We start from the raw sequence: 19,674 nt of genomic DNA on the forward strand, positions 1-19,674 counted from the left end.
CACACTTTAGATAAATAAACACACTCACCCTCCCACGGAGCCTATAAAGTACGGACTCTCACTTACTCCCATTTTGCAGAGGAGAACACTGAGGCCCAGGGAAGATAAGAACCTCAAGGAAGCTGGTAAGCAGCCGCCGTGGGGTTGGCCCCAACACGTCTGGTTCTCCATAACCACGTGACATGGCCTCCACAGCACCACCATCCCCCGGGAGCTGGCCTCTCTGACGGCAAACTGCCCAGATCCTATCTTAAGGGGTGGGGCGGACACAGTCTTCACTCTGCTCCTCATAGAGTTTTCCTGGAGCCGGTGGGATTGTGCAGCAGGGCCGCCTCTGTGGACATGGCCTGGGAGAAGCTATGTGCCGGGGCAGGAACCTGGCTTTGGGCCCAGACCTCACTCGCACCTTCCCCAGACCAAGCACGCACCTCTGCTTCCGGCAGATGGACAAGTACAGGTAGAGAAAGGCCAGCACGGCCAGGCCCTCGGGTTTGGTGCCGTCCTGGGGGATGCCAGCCACCTCCTTGAGCTTCTCCACTTGCTCTGCAGTGGGCGCTGTGGTGTCACCCTGCTCTGTCACAAGCAAGCACAGGTGGCTAGGTGAGAGGGCTGCAGGCGCACTTACAGACAATAGAACACAGAAACCTGAGCCGGTGTGAGATCAGCATCTGAGGACAGGGATGCGCGGTCTGGTGCGGCCGGAGCGGCAAGGGTGTGAGGGCCGAGGGGCAAGGGAATGCTAAAGAAGACGAGAGGGACACCAGGATGATTATCCACAGAGTACCACATAGCGTTTATTAGTTCATTCTTTTGTAAGCTTACTTAATCACAGCAATGTGATTTGACCTTGACTACCATTTCTGGGCTGCTGAGCTTGTGCTAACAAAAGCCAGAGTGTCCTGGTTCAAGGTTGTATAAGATAAACAGGGCTGTGTTACAGTTACTGTGTCACTGATAAACACAGCCATGTTGTTGGCAATGCCAAACCGCAGACCTTGTTCCTCTGCCAATCGGGAAAAGATGCAGGCAGCCGTTTATAGACTGTGCACCTGATGTCCTGGCTGAAGGGGCTCTGAGAACCTTTGCTCAATCAGGTTGGTGACCTGAGAGCCTTTTGCTCGATCAGATTAACCCCTTTCAGGCACAGGGCTCACCACATCGGTCCTACCACCAGGGCCGCATCTGCCGGGTGCCTTCGGGATGCAGAGCTGGGCGTGCATCCCAACGGTACCATTCACTGGCTCTGAGGCCTTGAGCACGTGACTTCCCCTCTCTGAACCTCAGTTCCCCTTCTTGGTAGGCCGGGAGAGTAGCAGTACCTCCTCCGAGATAACCTGAAATAAGGGACGTAAGACCCGTGGCGCAGCTCCTGGTGTGTAGTACGTGCTGAATTAATGGTTGTCTTGAAACCCACATCCACACACGGAGGGCAGGCTAGCTCCCCCTCTCGAAGGTCTGGGTCTGACCCCCACGGTACAAAACCCAAACCAAAGGCAGTATTCAGTTAATCCCCAGACGCATCCCTCTCCTGAAACAACTCTTGAGAACGGGACACTCGAAACCTGAGAACGCGAAGTGCTGACACTGGCGTGGGCAGCAGCAAGAAGCTGCATTAGGGCAGGGTACGCATGAAGCCCTATATATGCCACAAGATAACGACACGCTAAAGGCAGCCGAGCCAGTTAACAGTGTTGCTGAGAACACGGACGTTTCAGAGTGCTGTGAGGGAAATGGGATGACTCATTAAGGCGTTGGAGACTTTAGGGGCGCCTGTGTGGTTCAGCCAGCTGAATCACCAGCTGAAGCATTTGCCTTCAGCTCAGGTCACAATCCTGGGATTGAGCCCCGCTTCCCTGATCAGTGGGGAGTCTGCTTCTCCCTTTGCCCTTCCCCCTGTACTCATGCTCTCTCTCTCTCTCTCTCAAATTAATAAATAAATAAAAATCTTTAAAAAAAAAAAAAAAAGACGACTTTGGAGAGTTAAGAACGATCTGGGTGTGAATCCTTTCTGCATCCCTGACAGTGCCGTGTGACCTGAGGCACTTGGCCCCTGAAGCTCCATTTTCTCATCCATAACATGGGGGTGGATACCACCACCTGCGTCCAGGGCAGGCTGGAGGATTCTAAGAGCGCCAACAACCATGACATACTGGTCCAGTGCCGGGCACACACAAGGGTACCCAGTGAAATGTTCCCGGTGTTCTGTTACTGTTGGGAACCAACAAGAGAACGCTGAAAGAAAAAGACAGAAGAGCCTGGAAATCTAGTAGGAAACATGTCTCTGAAAGGCTTATGTTCCGTATTCCTTTTTCTCCTTGGGGAAATCACTCACAAGTCGTCACACACATACTACACACTGTGTCCCAGCCCTGGGCCACCTCCTAGCCAGTTGGATCCTTACAGCAACCCTCCCAGGCCACAGGACTCTGCTCATGGAGGCTCTAAAGGTTAAGTGACCTGTCCAGGCTCACACAGGCAGGGGTACATCTCCAACCTCGGGGAGGGGAGCCTGGTATACCATGGAAAGCAAGAGGTCTGGGTCTGCTCCAAAAGTCCTCATTGAGGATGTTCCTGGAATCACCCAGGGAGCTTTTTTCAAAATACACCTGCCTGGAGGTACCTGGGTAGCTCGGTCCTTAAGCGTCTGCCTTTGGATCAGGTCATGAACTCAGGGTCCTGCGATAAAGCCCCAAGATAGGCTCCCTGCTCAGTGGGAAGCCTGCTTCTCCCTCTCCCACTCCCCCTGCTCGTGTTCCCTTTCTGGCTGGCTGTCTCTGTCAAATAAATAAAATCTTAAAAAAACACACACACACACACACACACCTGCCTGGTCCCCTGCCACCATGACCCCCATTCTTAATAGGAGATGGGCAGGGGCAGGAATCTGTCCCTATTGTTAAGAACAACAGCAACAGGGGCGCCTGGGTGGCTCAGTGGGTTAAAGCCTCTGCTTTCGGCTCTGGTCATGATCCCAGGGTCCTGGGATCGAGTCCCACATCGGGCTCTCTGCTCAGCAGGGAACTTGCTTCCCCCCCGCCTGCCTCTCTGCCTACTTGTGATCTCTGTCTGTCAAATAAGTAAATAAAATCTTAAAAAACAACAACAACAACAACAATGAAAACCTCCCCAGGGGATCCCAAGGCCTGACTGGTTGGGAAATGGGGCTTTTCGCTGGTTCCCCCATCTTCCTGCAATATTCGGAAGTGGCTTGCTGGGGACTGATCCTCCCAGGGGACAGGGAACAGTTAGGAAAAGACCCCCAGAGCACTCCCACTTGTCCCACTCTGGCTGAGAAATACTGTTCCAAACAATGAGGCATCAGCTGGGCAAGGAGATAGCAAACGAACGAACGGAGGACAGAAAACACCCTTCAGCTCTGGTGCGGGTGGCGAGCAACCCTGCAGATGAAAAACCCTGCCTGCTTAGGAGTGGATATAAGATTCACGGTATTATTAAAAATCAGCACAGGAGACTTTATTTATTGGCGTGGAAAGAAAGTCCTGATACACTGAAGAAAACAAAACAAAACAAAAAACCACACATGTCTGATAAGTTTGTATGGCCTGATCAGATTTTGGTTACGGGACAAGATATCCTCCCCATCTCTCTCAATCTAACTATCCACCTGCAGAAAATAATCCAGAAAGATTAACACCAAAATGCTGAGAGTTATGGGCTGGGCAGAGGGGGAGGGGGCAGTGGCCAGGGGGCAGTGGTAGCAGGGGACTTTTTTTCATTACTGATGGTGTTTCACTATTGACTCTGTTTTCCAATTAGTATGTTACTTTTATTTATTTTTTATTTATTTATTTATTTATTTATTTGAGAGAAAGACAGTGAGAGAGAGCATGAGAGGGGAGAAGGTCAGAGGGAGAAGCAGACTCTCCGTGGAGCTGGGAGCCCAATGCGGGACTTGATCCCGGGACTCCCGGATCATGACCTGAGCCAAAGGCAGTCACTTAAGCAACTGAACCAATCAGGTACCCATTACTTTTATTTTTAATGACACCCAATGCCAATCAATACCTTCTCCTTGTCAAAACCATCCCACAGAAGGAAGGCGCCCTCTGTCCACTCTCAGACCTTAGGACCCAGAGGTCACTAATCACCCCTGCATGTACATATGTACTGATACTTAATCTGGGTCTTTCCTTACATACATGCTATTTGCATCTTGTGGTTTTTCACCCAACAACAGGCCTTGACAATCAGTCCACCATAGCCCACACAGATGCGATCTATCATTTGACGCTCTTAAATTTAAAACAAATAAGTGAGTTAAGCTAATTTTATGGGGTTGAGAGAAAACACCCCCAGAGTGGCTAGTCTCTGGCCCTCTCAGAAACAGCCTAGAATAACTACCCAGCTGTCTGTCCCCTTTCCCCTCTGGGCAGGGCCCAGGCTCTTCCCACACTTGGTCCCTCCTTGCTGCACTTACCCAGAAAGCTCGTATCCTGCAGCTGAAGCCCAGCCACATCCCAGGCCTGCTTGACACCAATGTTTGGTAAGTTGAGGCACACTTTCCCATTGCTGTGGGGCTGAAGCCGGAGGAATGTTCTCAAGTTCAAGGCCACAGCCAGTGCTACCTGTAGAATAAAGAGCAAAAGCAATGAGCCTGAGCATGGAGAATGGGGGCAGGCACAAAGAGTTTGGCTCCAGTCTTAAACCGGGGGGGGTCAATGTCAATGAGGAGAGAGAGCACATACTAGCATACAGGGCACACACCCACACATGCCCTTGGCAGACACCAGTGATCAACCTTGACATGCTCTCCCACTAAGTGGCACAGCCTCTACCCATCAGTTAGGAACTAATATCTACTGATGTTTGCCCTCCTGGTGCAAAACTTCGGAGGTCCTGCGCACCACGGAACGGCTTCCCCACAATCACCACATCAGCAAAGATAAATGTAAGCTAGGAACATAAAGAATGACGAGGAGTGGAGGCGTGCAGTAGTGGAAAAAGCATGAGCTATGAGTTCAGATAGACTTAGGTTCATTCCCTGTTCCGCTAAGGTGTACAGGACCTTGGTCAAGGTACTTCTCCTAGGCTTCAGCTTCCACATCTGCAAAACGGGATAATCAAAGTTTAACCACGGAGGGCGTCCTATGACGCCCATTTAACTATGAGTTAAATGAGACAATGCATGTCTCAGACTTCTTTGCTGTTTCCTCCTCATCTTCTCCACTTCTGAATGTTGGGGTGCCCCCAGGCTCAGGGCTCCAACCTCCTTTCTTCTCCACTGAAGCCCACCTTCCAGGTTGTGTCATTCCACCTGCACAACTTTACATTTCAACTCTGTGCTGGGTGAGGCCAGGGAAGCCCTTCAGTGGACGTAAGGCCTGTCTCTCCCCTGCTTCACTGCAGAGAAACTGATCTCCTCTCCTACGTACTCCCAGGCTATGCCTCCAGGCTTCCTTATGGCTAGCGTCGGGGAGAAGAGGTACCCAATTCTCAAAGGCTCTGGGGAACTTTACCTTGCCATGAACCACAGCATGCTCTCCGTGAAGGATGACTTTCCCTGGAGCGGACACCAGCAGGACTTCTGACAGCATGGCTCCTAAGAATCCTGAAAGAAAAAGCCAGAGAGAGGATGAAAAGTCCCCAGATCTTAGTATATTAAGAGAATGCCTAGTTCAAATTCATCATTCGAACAAAAAAGGCAGCTACCATTCAGCAGTTGCGATGTGCCCCAAAGACTGTGCAGTGAGGCAGCGCACTAGACAGAAAGACCTAGGTTCAAATCCCAGCTCTTCCCCTCTCCGGTGAGGTCATCTTCGCTCATCTACTCCAGTGGCTAGGAATCTTGGTTTCCTCATGTTATGTGGGGACAAGAACCGTACTTACTTCAGTGGGTTTTAGGAAAGGTTACCTTACATGATGCAAGAAGAACACCTGGCAATGTCTGGCACGTCACAGTCATTCCATTCCTGATCTATTATTTATCATCACTGGCTCTGTTCTTAGTTGCAGCTTTTATTATTGCTACTGTTGAATGCAGAAACTTAAATGCAATCATGGGCCAGAAGGAACGCTTCCCTGGACCTTCAGGCGGTCTCCAAAGCCTCACGATGAAAAATCATAGGCTGTAGAAAACAGCGGTCAAACCCCTTCTTGGAAACGTAAGCCAGGATCTCCACAATACAGAGTCCTAGAAGTGACTTGCTGGGTGAGTCTGCAGGTGTGCGCGGTTTCGATTTTTACACACTCTGCAGAATTACCACCCATTATAGGCCTCGCGTGCGTTACCTTAATATATGACACGAGCCGCACGACAAGCCAAGTACCACAGTGATCCCGTTTCTTAGTGGAGGAAACTGAGGCTCGGAACCGGGAAACTTAACGTTTGTCCGAAGCTCCAAATCACTTCACACTGGAGCTCGCCGACCGCTCGGGACGGATACCCAGAGTCGGGGACACTGAGCCAAAGAAGCCGGGAGCCCGGCGGAACCTCTCGCCACCCGACCCCCCAACCCCCCAACCCCGCGTTCTCACCTGCCTCCGCCTCATGCCCTGGCGGCTCCGGCCGTAGTCCCTGAGCGCCTCCCTCCCGTGGGGGGCGGGGGCTCGTCCACCTCTCTGCCAATCAAAACGCGCGACTGGGGCGTCCCTTTACCAGTCGGCTTGACTATTGGCCAATAGGTGTGGCGACCACGCTGCGTCATGGCTGCCCCCATCGCTGGATCCATAGTCCTTGCGGCCGTGCTTTTCCCCGCCCCTTCAGTAAACCAATGGAAAACAAGCCCCTGGGAGTGTCCCGCCCTGGGTAGAGAGCCGCGGACCAATGGAAAATGGTGGCTGACGGTGGCGCGGCCTGAGGTAGGTGGAGTCACCCCAGACCTGGACGGGAGCCTGGCGGGGTCAGCCCCCGACGAGCTGCCTGGCGCATGGCTGTGTGGGGCTTAGGAGGCCGCCTGGGCCTGCTCGGGGGTGTCGGCGCCGGTAGGCTACTGTGTCCCCGTTTCCAGAGCCACCGCCCCCAGGGCGTGAAAGACGGGGACGGGTGAGTGCCTGCTGGGCGGGTAACTCGGCTACCTGCCGGGAATGGTGGTTTCGTCGCTGTGGTGACGTCACACCGCTATGAGATCACCGCCGCAGCAGTCTGGTGACGTCCTCTCTTAGGCCTAAGCGGTCACCTGGCCACGCGGGCACCGTAGAAGCCAGAGACCAAGATTTCTTTGCACAGGTCCGAAGGCGGCCCAGCTGTCAGGTGTCCAGGCAGGGCCTATCCCACGGAGGGGCCAGGAGGGCCATCGTGCCTGGCCTCGCAGTCGGGTGGGGCCTCAGTTAAGATTTTGAACTCTGTCCTCCGCGGTTTCTACTTTAAGACACAGAGATACACCGACACGATGTGAAGATGGCTGTCATCATAGACCTTTAAACTTGCAGCCCATCGCTGGACCTCGGAACCTGAAGCGTACCATGAATTAATAATGGATCAATATAGTTCATAGATACAGTAACAGAACGTTTTGAACAACCTCGTAATGCCGGGTTTCAGTATTGAAGCCTGTATTAAAGGTTTTATGTGGCAATTTTAAAATGCCAGAATTTGACTCTCTTTTAGCAATTTTTCATTCTTGAGTGTACCTGAAGCTTCGCGGAATGTTAGTGGCCCAGATGGCTTTCTTTTCAAGATGCCGGGACTTGTGGAATAGAGAATAAGAGTTTGGATGGGTGGAAGTAGGAGTTTGGGGGGGGGAGTAAGGTAGTCTTGGGCATGAATCCCAGCCCTGTGTGTTCCTGGGTGACCGGGGAAGGCAAGTCTCGTCCCGTGAGCACGTGAAATGAAGGGTGTAGGTAGCTCCTACCTTTGGGGCTGTGGAAAGATTCCGCGGATCAGCCCAGGAGATAATGCCAGGAATCCAGCACAGTGGTGAGACTATGGAAAGTGATCAGTAAACTCTTTCTGTGAATATTTATTAAGCATGAGCTACTCTGCAGTTATGATGTGGGCAAGACACAGAACCCACCCACAAAGGGTGGAACTAGGAAGAAAGAGGGGAATGGTGTCAGCAGAGGAGGGTTAAATGCTGCCTCTGAGGCTACAAGCAGCAAGATGAGACCCACTGAGGGTGGTGTCACACTGGGTAAGCCATTCCCACTCACCATGTCTTGATGTCTATTTCTCCTCAGGCCACAGTCTTCCTTGAAGACACCCAAGATCCCCAAGATATACACCAAAACAGGAGACAAAGGTAGGGGCAAGTGAAACATGCACACACACACACACAAAAAAAAGAGTCAACTCTATCTTAAAGTTTTGTTGGGGCACTTGGGTGGCTCAGTCATTAAGTGTCTGCCTTCAGCTCAGGTCGTGGTCCCAAGGTCCTGGGATGGAGCCCCGCACTGGGCTCCCTGCTCAAAAGGAAGCCTTCTTCTCCCTCTCCCACTCCCCCTGCTTCTGTTCCCTCTCTCGCTGTGTCTCCCTCTGTCAAATAAATTAAAAAATCTTTAAAAAAAAAATTTGCCAAATTGTTCCTAGTCCTTAAAAATTATGTAATGGATCTCAATAAATATTAAATGTTATATGAAATGAAGGATGCCTAAGACCTATATAAAATATATATATTTTAAAGATTTATTTGAGAGAGAGAGAAAACTCATGCACGAGTGGGAGGGAGGGGCAGAGGGAGACGGAGAGAGAATCTGAAGCAGACTCTGCCCTGAGCACAAAGCCCAGTGCTGGGCTCAGTTGTACAGCCCTGGGATCGTGACCTGAGCCAGGCGCTTAACCGACGAGCCACCCAAGCACCTTAGATGCCCAAGATAATGCCCAAGATATATTAAGTGATAAAAGCCAGTTGCAGAACAATCCAAGTAATTGAAATCCACTTGGATAAAACTGTGTTGTGTGTGTATGTATGTATGGGTTCAGATAGGCATAGAATAGTCTGAAAGCTTACACCTGGGAGAGGGATTGAGTTTTGAGAGGGAACGAACAGAAGGGTTTTCATTGTTTATGGTACATACTTCTGTTCTATCCTATTATTGTTTGTAATGAGCGGATATTACTTTGATTATTTAAACAATACCAGAACAGGATGCCTGGGTGGCTCAGTTGGTTAAGCGTCTGCCTTTGGCTCAGGTCATGATCCCAGGGTCCTGGGATCGAGTCCCACATCGGGCTCCTTGCTCAGCGGGCAGCCTTGTTCTCCTTCTGCCTGCTGTTCCCCCTGCTTGTGCTCTCTCTCTGTGACAAATAAATAAAATCTTTTTAAAGATTTTTAAAGCCTTCGGCTCAGGTCATGATCTCAGGGTCCTGGGATTGAGCCCCACATCGGGCTCTCTGCTCAGCAGGGAGCCTGCTTCCCTCTGTCTCTCTCTGCCTGCCTCTCTGCCTACTTGGGATCTCTGTCTGTCAGATAAGTAAATAAAATCTTTGAAAAAAAATAAACAATACTGGAACATAACATACAGAAAAAACGTGAAATGTGGAAGAACATGTCAGTCTGACACGTTTTCTAAAGTTTAAAACTGTGCAGATGACTAGTGTATGTGTATTTTGGGGGGATCTATACTTATGTAGTAAAAGTGTGAATGACCACGTACAGGAGACATTTAATGCCACTGAACTGTATTCTTAGAAATGGTTAAAACAGTAAATTTTATGTTACGTGTATGTTATCACAATAAAAAAAAAAAAAGGAAAAGAAAATGTGCCGAGAGACAACAAGCAGAAAGTAGTGTTGATGCCCTCCAGCAGAGACCCCGAAGGACAATGTGGTCCAGTCAAGCTGGGTCATTTAGCTCCTTGCGTGGCACACCGTGGGCTCAGTGAGAAGATACTGGAAAGACCTCGTTGTAGGACCGTGCTTATGGTAGGTGATTGGGGGAGAGTTCCAGGAAGTGGGGCTTTCGCTCTGGATTGGATGCTGTAGGAAGCAAGGCTAATTCTATAGTTGGGTTTCTTAAATCACTCTGAGCTAGAAGGTGGGGGAAACAAAGAGAGGCTACAGCTGTAATAGATAGAGAAACAGCGTTCCCTCGCCTTGGCCAGAAAATGGGGATGTTTGGTCAAGGTTACAGTTTGGGCAGTGTTCTGGGCTCAGACATGAATAGGGAGGCTCTCATTTGGACCTTGATAAGATGGTGTTCCCTGAACTCGTCCGAGTTCCAGCAGGAGAAAACTGCAGCCTGCCTGTGAGCGCCAGGCCCGTTCCCGGCTTTGGGGAGCAGGTGTGCTCTTTCTCTGTGGTTAGGGGAGAACAGGGGTAAATTGTGACCTAGGCAGAGATACAGAGGACTTCGATTTTATGTGAAATACAATTATGATGTATACGTAATATGTACCTCTGTGTCTCATTTCTTTAGCAGGATGGTTCGTCCATGATTTGGGGGGCTTAAAATAAAAGCGTATCAGGAAAGTGAGGGTAGGGTTTACCCTTAGGAGTAGCGACGGAAATGGGGTCCATGGGGGCTTCGGGGATCTGATCCTATTCTAGTTCTCAGTGTGGCTGCTGATCACGGGTATATTCAGGCAGTGGCGATTCTTCAACACGTACACTTCATTCTTTTTAAGATTTTATTTATTTGAGAGAAAAAAAGAGCCCGAGTGGGGGGAGGGGCAAAGGGAGAGAGAGAATTTCAAGCAGACTCCATGCTGAGCGGGAAGCTCAACGCGGGTCTCAATGCCAAAACCCTGGGATCATGACCTTTACCTAAGGCAGACCCTTAACTGACTGCCCCTCCCAGATGCCCCCAGCTTGTACTCTTACGGTTTGAGCACTTTTTCAGCATATATGTTATACTTCAGATGGAAAATTTTTTTTTAAAGATTTTATTTATTTATTTGACAGAGATCACAAGTAGGCAGTGAGGCAGGCAGAGAGAGAGGGGGAAGCAGGCTCCATGCTGAGCAGAGAGCCCAATGTGGGGCTCGATCCCAGGACCCTGAGATCATGACCTGAGCCAAAGGCAGAGGCTTAAACCACTGAGCCAGCCAGGCACCCCCCCTCTTTTTTTTTTTTTTTTAAAGATTTTATTTACTTACTGGAAAATTTCTTTAAAAGGAGCATATCAAGAAAATTTTAAAAATCTTCACTCGAGTAGCTAAACATTTTTTCACAGGGTTTTCTAGCACCTTCACTGGAGAAAGGAGATCGAAAGATGACCAAGTGTTTGAAGCCGTGGGAACGACGGATGAATTAAGTTCAGCCATTGGGTAAGGCCAACGGGATTGGTTGATTTTGAACTGGCACCAGTCTGCGTAATTCACGTGAAGCTCCTAAGAGTGCTGGCTGGTCTGTCGGGCTTCCAACCCTCAAGGAACCTGCCTCAGCCTGGCGGTGCAGGGCCTGTGTTCTGGTCCGTGAGGCTCGCCGGCTGTAGGCTCCTTTCCCTCTGCCCTGCCTGCTCCTGTCTGAAGCTGCCTCACCCCACCCCACCCCCAGCTCCTCCACTCTTCAGGCAAGTATGAGGTGAGATGCTCAGGACGGATAACGGCAGATGCAGACGGTTGGCCAGCAGAGTAGAGAAGGCAGACGATTTGGTCTGTGTGCGAGGGCGGCAGGGAGAGGCAGACACCAGATGATGTGGGCCGCGGGGGTAGGATGATGAGGTGCCCATCACGGTTTGGGTCAAGCAACTCAGCAAACCATCAGCCCCCAGTCCACGCGGGCAGGAGACCGGGGATGCCTCAGCGGTGGCTTCTTTGTCAGCAAGTGAATGAGCATCTCCATGTGCCAGGCATGCCCAGCAGAGCGCCTCAGCCCCCGTGCTCCATGGAGCCCATGGTCCCAGAGCCCAGCTCTGGGGCTGGAGAGCAGAAAGACACTAGAGGGACATCTGCAGGCAGTGGGGGCCTGATGCGGCGAAGCTCCGAGGAGGGCCCAACGCCTGGTCTGTGTCTCAGGGACATGAGCCCCTGCTTTGTGCCAGGCAGGAGGCTAGTACTGTGCCCAGGGCAGATGGTGTCCAGGCTACAGAGCTGTCCCACACTAGATGACAAATGACACACAAATGACACATTTGTTTATTTAGTTCTCACTGTAAGATGGGCTACCGAGACGCCCTGGGGGTTCTTCATTGGCCCTTTGGAGGCTGTTCATTCTTGTCTTCCCTGGTGTGCCCAGGAGGTGGCCTGCATCAGGTGGTGACACTGTCAGCCCCAGTCCCCTCATTCTCCAGCTTCTGGGTGGGTCCAGCCAACAGGAGGCACCAGCAGATGGGACATTAGTGGAGGCAGGTGTGGGAGCATTTCTGCTCCTGCTCCCCAGCGACTCTCGCCCAGTCAGCTGCACACTAGGGTTCCAGCTCTCCTGGGGTGGTGACACCTTTGACCCTCCCTTGCCCCTTCAAGCCCCTGCTTTTCCTCATCTTTGCCATCCAGTGTCAGTTTCCAGAACTCTTCCCATACTCATATTCATAGTCCCTTTGCCAGCCTTTCCTCCAGGAATCCTGCGAAGGCACCGCTGACTTTTCCCTGCCAGGACTCTGCCTGCTGCAGAGAGAGGGAGCAGAGTTTGGAGGGAAATAGGAGCTGGGGTCCTGATCTGCGCCTGGGGTGCTTGGCTTTCCCCGTCCCACCTGCCTTCCCAGGGAACTCCTACTCAGCCTTCAGAGTCCCACCTCTAGCACTGCTTCCTCCAGGAAGCCCTCCTTGAACCCCAGCCAAGGCCAGGTTCCCAGGACTCCAGCCCTTTCCTGCGGAGCGCTGGCCTCAGGTCACATGCAGTCATCTCCCTGTCCTGCCGAACAGAGCCTGTGTCCCTTGTGCTCACACAGACCTGCCTGGACCAGGCCAGAGCCGGCACGGAAAATGGAAGCATTGACTGGTCGAGTAACGGGTATGAGAAAAGGTATTTTGAGCAACACACGCCTGCTAACCAAGTGAAGGGTTCTGACATTCTTCTTGTCAGCAAGAAAATTACCCCATGTGTTTGAGCGGTATTAGCTGGGTGACCCACCCCCAGCAAACTTGCTGTCTCATGTAAGGCAGGGCCCAGGCATGTTCTGTTAGAGGCAGATTCTTTTCTTTTTCCTCATAGGTTTGCTTTGGAATTCATCACAGAGAAAGGCCACCCGTTTGCTGAAGAGCTTCAGAAAGTGAGTAACACCATCTCACCCCGCACTGGGCTATTATCCGTGCGGCCAGGCGGCCGTGACCGCACTTGCCATGTGACTATCTCTTCCTCTCTCTGTCACCTGGAGCTAGTCGCTCTTTCTCTGGGAGCCTTAGTTTCTCCACGTGCCAAACAGGGACACACACCATCCTCCCTCCCAGGCAGGTGGTGAGGCCAGCACCTGGGGGGCAAGTGTCACGTGCAGTGGACTTGACCCAGGGCAATTCTGTCCCCTCCCAGGGGACGCTCAGCAACGTCTGTTGTTATTTTTGGTGGTTACAAGTGGAGGTGGGGCACTCCTGGCATCCCGGTGGCAGAGGCCAGGGACGCAGGTAACATCCTACAGTGCATGGTACAGCCCCACACCAGAGGGTGCTCCGGGCCTGGACATCAGCAGCCCCTGGGCTGGAGAAAGCCAGGAAAGCCAACTTCAGTAAGCCCTCCGCCCTCGGACTTTGTGGCTGTTAGTATTCGTGTTGTGCAACTTAGGAAGCATGGAGGCTCTGGCCCCCAGACAGGCCTTCGGCAGTGGAGAGGGACACGCACCCCTCCCCGCCCCGAACATGCAAGACAAGGTTACAGTCTACAGAGTGACCTGAGACTAGAAACTGCTCCCTGCAGGTCAGCCCTCAGCCCATTGCAGTCCTCCAGGCCAGGCCAGAGCCCACTTAGGCTCCTGCGAACAGATGGAGGGTAGTGAGGGGGCTGCAGACAGATGGGAGGCTTCAATTGCTGGAACATTCTGTGAATAAGGCCCCTTCTGTGCGCTGGAGGATAGTTTGCAGCCTCACAATGGAGAAATGGTCATATCCCCATATCCCCCGTGGTCATTTCTAGATGTGCTCATCTCTGAGCAGAGTTTACAGAGGGAAAAGTCTGAGGAGGTGGGCCAGTGACATGATGAGCTGACCTGTGCTCGAGGCCCTTGTCCTCTGGGTCACAGCATTGACATCACCTCCTCTGGGGCCTGGGCTACCCACCTGGCCCCCCGCGGGCACCACCAAGATGGTGAGATGGTCTGATCCGTCTGTCTCCCCACTGGCCTGGGCCCCCTGAGGGTGCGGCCCGTGACTTTTTACCCGGGAGTGATGCCTGGGCCCTGCCCTCCTCGCAAAAGCACTTGAGCTGGAGGTCATTGTCCATGTTGCATGGGGATGCCGGTCGGGAATCAGCTAGAGCTGGGGTCCTAGTCCCAAACCAGTGCCAGCTCCCTCCAGTCCTGGGGGCAGATGCTGCAGGAGGTCAAGCCCTGGGGTAGTATCGTTACCCTGCCTCCCCCCGGAAGCCCCAGAGACACCAGGCTCACTCAGGTAACTCACCCAAGTGGCAGCCCAAGGAGGGTTCCGGTCCGCTGCTGGGTGGGCGGCCTCTGCTCTCCTCCACCGTGTCCTGCTCCTGGCAGGCTGTCACCGTGGCTGCGGCCCCCACCCACCCGACAGCCCCCCATGCAGCTTGAGTGGACTCTGGCTAGGCATGGGGTCCAAGGTGGTGTTGCGGGTGTCCTTGGCACAGGTGCCTGTGGCTCGTTGTCATGCAGGGGCTGACCACGTTCTCCCAGATGCTCGTCCTTTGTGGTTTAGAAAGCACTGTCGTGTTTGGTGTCTTGGCCCAGCTGTCCTAGGGTGGAAAACAAAAGCTGTCAGTTCAGAGAAAAGAAGAAAACCTCATGGGGCCTGGGCACGTGGGAGGCGAAGACGGGTTGAGAAGATACTTATCACTGGGCCGTCACTGGGTGCTTGTCACTCCTCATTGGTATAACCCGGATATCCCCGAAGGACCCAGGGCCCCGCTCAGCAGAGATGGCGTCCGAGGCCGGCCGTGCACAGGGTTCAGGCCGACCTTGTTAATTCATCAGCCTCCAAATGCCGGCTAGCTAAGGGATCGGAGCGTCCCCTCCAGGCCTGCCCAGGGAGCACCTCTGCATGCAGAGCCCGTCATCTCCGCTTGGCCTGCCGCGAGTGGATCTTCATTCTTGCCCTATGTTGCTTCCCCAGATCCAGTGCTCGCTGCAGGATGTCGGCTCTGCTCTGGCCACGCCGCACTCCTCGGCCAGGGAGGCTCACTTAAGTAATGTCTCTGCTCGGAGGGCCCGAGGTGGGGGGGGGGTGGACTCTGTCCTGGGTGTCCCCTGGGTCCCCTGGCAGCCTGGCCCCTAGACCCCGAGAAGGAAGGACCTCCCGAGCCCATGGGAGGGGTTTGCAGAACACCTGGGCAGAAGGGACGCAGGGGTGGTTTCCTTGGTCTTGTGGGCCGTGGGTGTCATGGCCGTGTCTTTCTGCTTCTCTATCCCTCAGGACACGCCTCATTTGAGGCAGGGTGCATCCTGGAGCTGGAGCAGTGGATCGACAAGTACTCCAGCCAGCTGCCCCCACTCACAGCCTTCATCCTGCCGGTGGGCACTGCGGGGTCTCATCCAGGGGGTGGCTGCCAGCCAGGCGTGTTCCCAGAAACACACAGACATTGACTGAGTCCCCTCTTTAATTTTTGCCGGTGACAGAAGCTGCCCCCCAGCCTCCCGAGTCCCCTCCAGACCCTCACCAGTCTCTTCCCCACCCCTGCAGGGCCCCTGGAAGCAGAACACTGCCCACTGGGGTGCAGGGCCCTATGTATCTGTCAGCCCATCTGGCTGCTGTGGGCACGCCTGCCCCCGCCACCGGCCTCCCCCCTCCTCTACCCCTGCCAACACCCACTTTCTCCTTGCAGTCGGGAGGCAAGAGCAGCTCTGTGCTGCACTTCTGCCGGGCTGTGTGCCGCCGAGCAGAGAGACGGTAAGGGGGCCGAGGAGGAAGAGGACAGGGGCAGGCCCTGGGGGGGTTGGCTCCGTGCCGTCCAGCTGGCCATGGACAGACCTTCGCCTGCCACTTTTGCCATACCAGGTGGCCACCAGCCAGACCAGGTGTCTGTCCTCAGGGGACGTCACACCGTGAGCAGGGCTGTGAGGGACATGCCGTGGGCACAGGGATGCTTTGTAAGGCAGGAGTTGAAGGCTTGTGGGGGGTCGGGGGGGGGCAATGTGCGGGGCGAGGGTACTGCCGGGGCAGAGGTGACCCTGCACGGAATGGACACAAAGGAAGCTGAGTGTCAGGGTCCAGGGCGAGAGTGTGTGGGGCACAGTGAGGCCAGAGGCCGGCGGGGCCTCATCGATGCAGAGAGGTCTGCCTGTCCTGAGAGCCCCAGGAAGCCATGGATGATGGGTTTTAGGCCATGGGGTGACACGAAGGGACCCTGCCGACTGCTGGGTAGAGAAGGGCCCAGAGGAGCCCTCGTGGCTCTGGGGAGCCTAAGGAGGAGGCTCACCACAGACCCACCAGCCGCTGCACCGACACCTCTGACGTGGAGTCGGGCAGGGGGCCCCCCCCCAAGAGCTCATGACGGCCTTTTCAGAGAAACTTTAAAAGAGCTCACAGCAAAGCCTCCATGGACACAGTCAGAAACCAGCTGCCAGCCAGCTTTCCAGAGAAGTGGAAGGAAAGCCCCACTTGGAGAGTTGGCAGGGCTGTGCTGGGCACTTCCTGTTCCTTATTTCATTGGTGCCACCTGATAACCTTGGCAGAGAGGCAGTCGCAGCCCTCAGCATACGGGAGTCAGGGAACTGGAGCTCAGAGAGGTGACGTCCTGGCCGGGGCGGTGAGCCAGCTGCTCCCGAGCTGAGCTCTGTCCACAGCCTCCCATCATAAAGCTTTCCTCACTCACGGAAGGTTCTTGGGCCCAAGCAGTTGGCCAGAGCGATCCCAGGTAACAGAGCTCCGGCCTCAAAAGAACAAATCAGTTATTTGTACAAAACTAGCCATCTCGGCAATGCTCTTAATAGCAAAATATTGGAGAAACCCTGAAGGCCCAGCAGTGGGCCCCCTACGGAGGATGGGTCCTCGGTCCACAGGACAGGGAGGTGGAGACGTGCCTAAGGGATGGAAAAGCTGCTTGAACAGGGGCCACAGACCGAGAGCCTCGGTTTGAGGGGAGCACCTCCCAGCAAGGGTTCTGCGGCAGAGGGGATGTGCAGGAGGGGCCTAGCAAGGGCAGATGACAGTCCACTGTCTGGTATGTCTGCACCCGGACCGGCAAGGAGCAGCTGGTGTGGGACCCAGCCCCGGGACCCCGGAATTGCACGTGATGTGGTGTTTCCTCTTCTTCCAGTGTGGTGCCCCTTGTCCAGATGGGTGAGACGGATGCTAACGTGGCCAAGTTCTTAAACAGGTACTCAGATGGAATTTGGGGCATCCCAGGCCTCCCTCTGAAAAACTAGGCCCACTGTGGCAAATAACAATAAGGCCAGGGGCCCCACATGCTCCTTCATTACTTTCATACCCACAGAGGGTCTGCGACGTGCTGAGTGCCGAGCCGGCCACAGGGATGCTGCTGAGAACAAGGCAGGCACCGTCCCTTTCCCTGGGGAGGTGATGATCTCACTGGGAGAGGCTGTTAAAATACCGGCAGCACAAAACATAAAAACAAAGGGACAGTGTGTAGCAAGGGGCCCACTTTCAGGTTTGAGGGACCAGGGAGCTCAGGCTAGGATATCTCAGCCCCTCCCTGCAAGGCCCTGGGGCCATGTGAACTGAGAAGAGACAGCACGGCCAAGCGGGCTCAGGGACATCTGAGCCCAGGGCCCCCCCACGCAGGACTCAGTGAGCTGGGCTGGCCCTGGGGAGGCTCCACCAGATTCTGTTAAAGCCTTGGCTCACACAGCTGGGGGCCCAGGGGCAGGCTAAGAACCCAGGGGCCCCTGGGAGCTGTCCTGGGTGTCCAGAAAGTGACTTCACAGCCAGGGTCTGGCCCCTTGCTGTAGTCACTCTTCCCACTGGGCTATGACCCAAGCAGCTCCATTCTTCCTGGGAGGTGGGTGGGCCTGAAAAGAATGAGGAAGGTTCCATTCTTCATCATGGCAGTGACCTTTGGGGAACATTATAGTCCAGTTCATTCCCTCAGCAAGGAAAGCAGCACTGAGCACGTGAGATAAAAGTATGTCACCACCCTCCAGGAAGGGGGAGACCCCCAAAGCAGAATCTCTCCCACTGCTCCCAACCCCCACCCCCAGAGAGACAGGCATTAGGAGGCAGGGGCGGGTGGGGGCTCGATCCCAGTGGGGGCATGAGTCTGGTAAGGTTCCAGCAGGACCTGGCACGGAGCTGGCCTCAGAGAGTAGGATTGGGGCAGGAGAGGAGGAGGAGGGTGGTGGTCAGTGCTCAGCATGGGAACAAGGAAAAGTGGGGGAACCACTGAGAGGCGGCTTCCTGAACTCACTGCGGCCGTCCTAAGGGCAGGCTGGGCCTCTCCAGTTTGGGGTGTCCCAGTCCCAGTTGCTGGCAGGTGCAGAAACCAGCCATCAGGTGCGTCAGCCCTGTGAGGTTGGATGGGGGTAGCAGTCTTGTCCAGCACGACCCACTTCAGCCTTGTCGCCCGAGTCACAGAAGAGGGCCTGAGGGCCATCCATCAAGGCCGAGTTGGCTACGTACCCCTGTCCTGCCCAGTGTTCCTAGGGCATGATTTATATTTTCTCCTTGAAGGCTAATATGGGACGGACCTGGTTAGCATTGATCTCTCATTTCAAATCATCCCATTGACTTCTCTCTGCCCCTCCAGACTCAGCGACTATCTCTTCACTTTAGCCAGATATGCGGCCATGAAAGAGGGGAATCAGGAAAAAATATACAAGAAAAATGACCCGTCGGACCAAGCCTGAGGCACGTGGAAATAATGCCAAGTGAGGAGATCTGCAGACCTCTCTCGCAGGCGAACAGTGTGTCCTTCCTGTCCCGATTTCTGAAGATCCTGGCCAGGGTGGGCTGCACGAGCCTCCTGCCCGCTCCCCTGGCCTCTCCCAGGTCACAGAGGATGTGGGAATGAATGAATGGAGTATTGCCGAAAGTCAGGTCAAGTGACTGCTGCAAGGAAGAGCCACGTAGAAAAAAATAAAAGTGGGACAAGCTGGAGCCATGTGCGTGTGTGTGCCCACTGCCAGCCTAGGGGCCGTGGGGATTTGGAATGGAACCAGAGGCCCTTGGAAATGGACTTGAGATTTAGCTCGGCCACACAGACTGTGAATGTCATGTTTCTAAAGGGGAAGGCAGAGGGGATTTGGCAGTCGCCTCTGAGCCGCCATCCCTGCCCATGTTGGGGGTGGGGGACAGTTCAGACCCATGAGGGGTGTGCACAGCAGGAGGGAAGCCCAGAGACCAAACACCCTCCTAGAGGGGAGCCTGCCTTCCTTGGTGGGGGAGCGCTGAGGGACGAGGCAGAGACCTTGGTGAGAGGGAACAGCACTGCTCAGAGGAGGATTTCATTCTCTGCTGGTCTCGGCCTCTGAGATCCGTGCCATGGCTGTACCTCATTTCTCTTGTCACCCCTGTGCCCACACCCCCCCGCCCCCACACGAAACGACTCTGCCAGTGCCAGCTGTGTCCTTGGGAAGGGGATACTTATGCAGGGCAAGGAGGCGGCCCCGAGAACGTGAAGACAGCACGCTGCTAATGGCAGGAAATGACTCTGTAAGGGCAGGCTCTCGGGAACCTGTCAGGGCCGAGCCGCCTGGTGAACTCCGGCAGCGATCACTCACTCACCAAGCAGCCCCAGCTCAGTGCCAGGCACCAGCCCGGCTCAGGGAGCTGGT

At 54.1% G+C, this 19,674-nt stretch overlaps 2 protein-coding genes across 11 annotated transcripts in view; one reads left to right on the forward strand and one right to left on the reverse strand.

Moving 5' to 3' along the window:
* Positions 1-6,578, reverse strand: part of MVK (mevalonate kinase) — a 40,790-nt gene extending 34,212 nt beyond the window's left edge. For 4 of the 9 annotated variants that reach the window (XR_013967844.1, XM_080821395.1, XM_080821391.1 and 1 more), the window contains exons 1-4: positions 6,496-6,578; positions 5,478-5,569; positions 4,439-4,586; positions 429-573 (exon numbers count right to left, since the gene is read on the reverse strand). Coding sequence is in view for 8 of the 9 variants with exons in the window: in XM_080821395.1 (XP_080677521.1) it covers positions 429-573; positions 4,439-4,586; positions 5,478-5,555 (371 nt within the window). In the remaining variant the exon portion in view is untranslated. Of the gene's footprint in view, positions 1-428; positions 574-4,438; positions 4,587-5,477; positions 5,570-5,670; positions 5,815-5,872; positions 6,087-6,495 lie in introns of those variants that run through there. The other 5 variants (XM_080821396.1, XM_080821393.1, XM_080821398.1 and 2 more) reach the window with 5 other exon arrangements.
* A 244-nt stretch (positions 6,579-6,822) lies between these two features.
* MMAB (metabolism of cobalamin associated B) lies at positions 6,823-18,997 on the forward strand. Of its 2 annotated transcripts, none has more exons than XM_080821802.1 (9): positions 6,823-7,003; positions 8,137-8,198; positions 11,071-11,164; positions 12,990-13,047; positions 15,059-15,131; positions 15,359-15,456; positions 15,768-15,832; positions 17,202-17,261; positions 18,648-18,997. In XM_080821802.1, exons 1-9 carry the CDS (start codon positions 6,888-6,890, stop codon positions 18,745-18,747), a joined length of 726 nt encoding a protein of 241 aa, XP_080677928.1. In that variant the 5' UTR covers positions 6,823-6,887; the 3' UTR covers positions 18,748-18,997. The 2 variants fall into 2 exon arrangements, with proteins under 2 accessions (XP_080677928.1, XP_080677929.1); XM_080821803.1 differs by having other exon boundaries at positions 6,838-7,003; positions 18,674-18,997.
* Positions 18,998-19,674: the final 677 nt, after the last annotated feature.

The sequence above is a fragment of the Martes martes genome, assembly GCF_963455335.1.
Source record: "Martes martes genome assembly, chromosome: 13".
Classification (NCBI taxonomy): Eukaryota; Metazoa; Chordata; class Mammalia; order Carnivora; family Mustelidae; genus Martes; species Martes martes.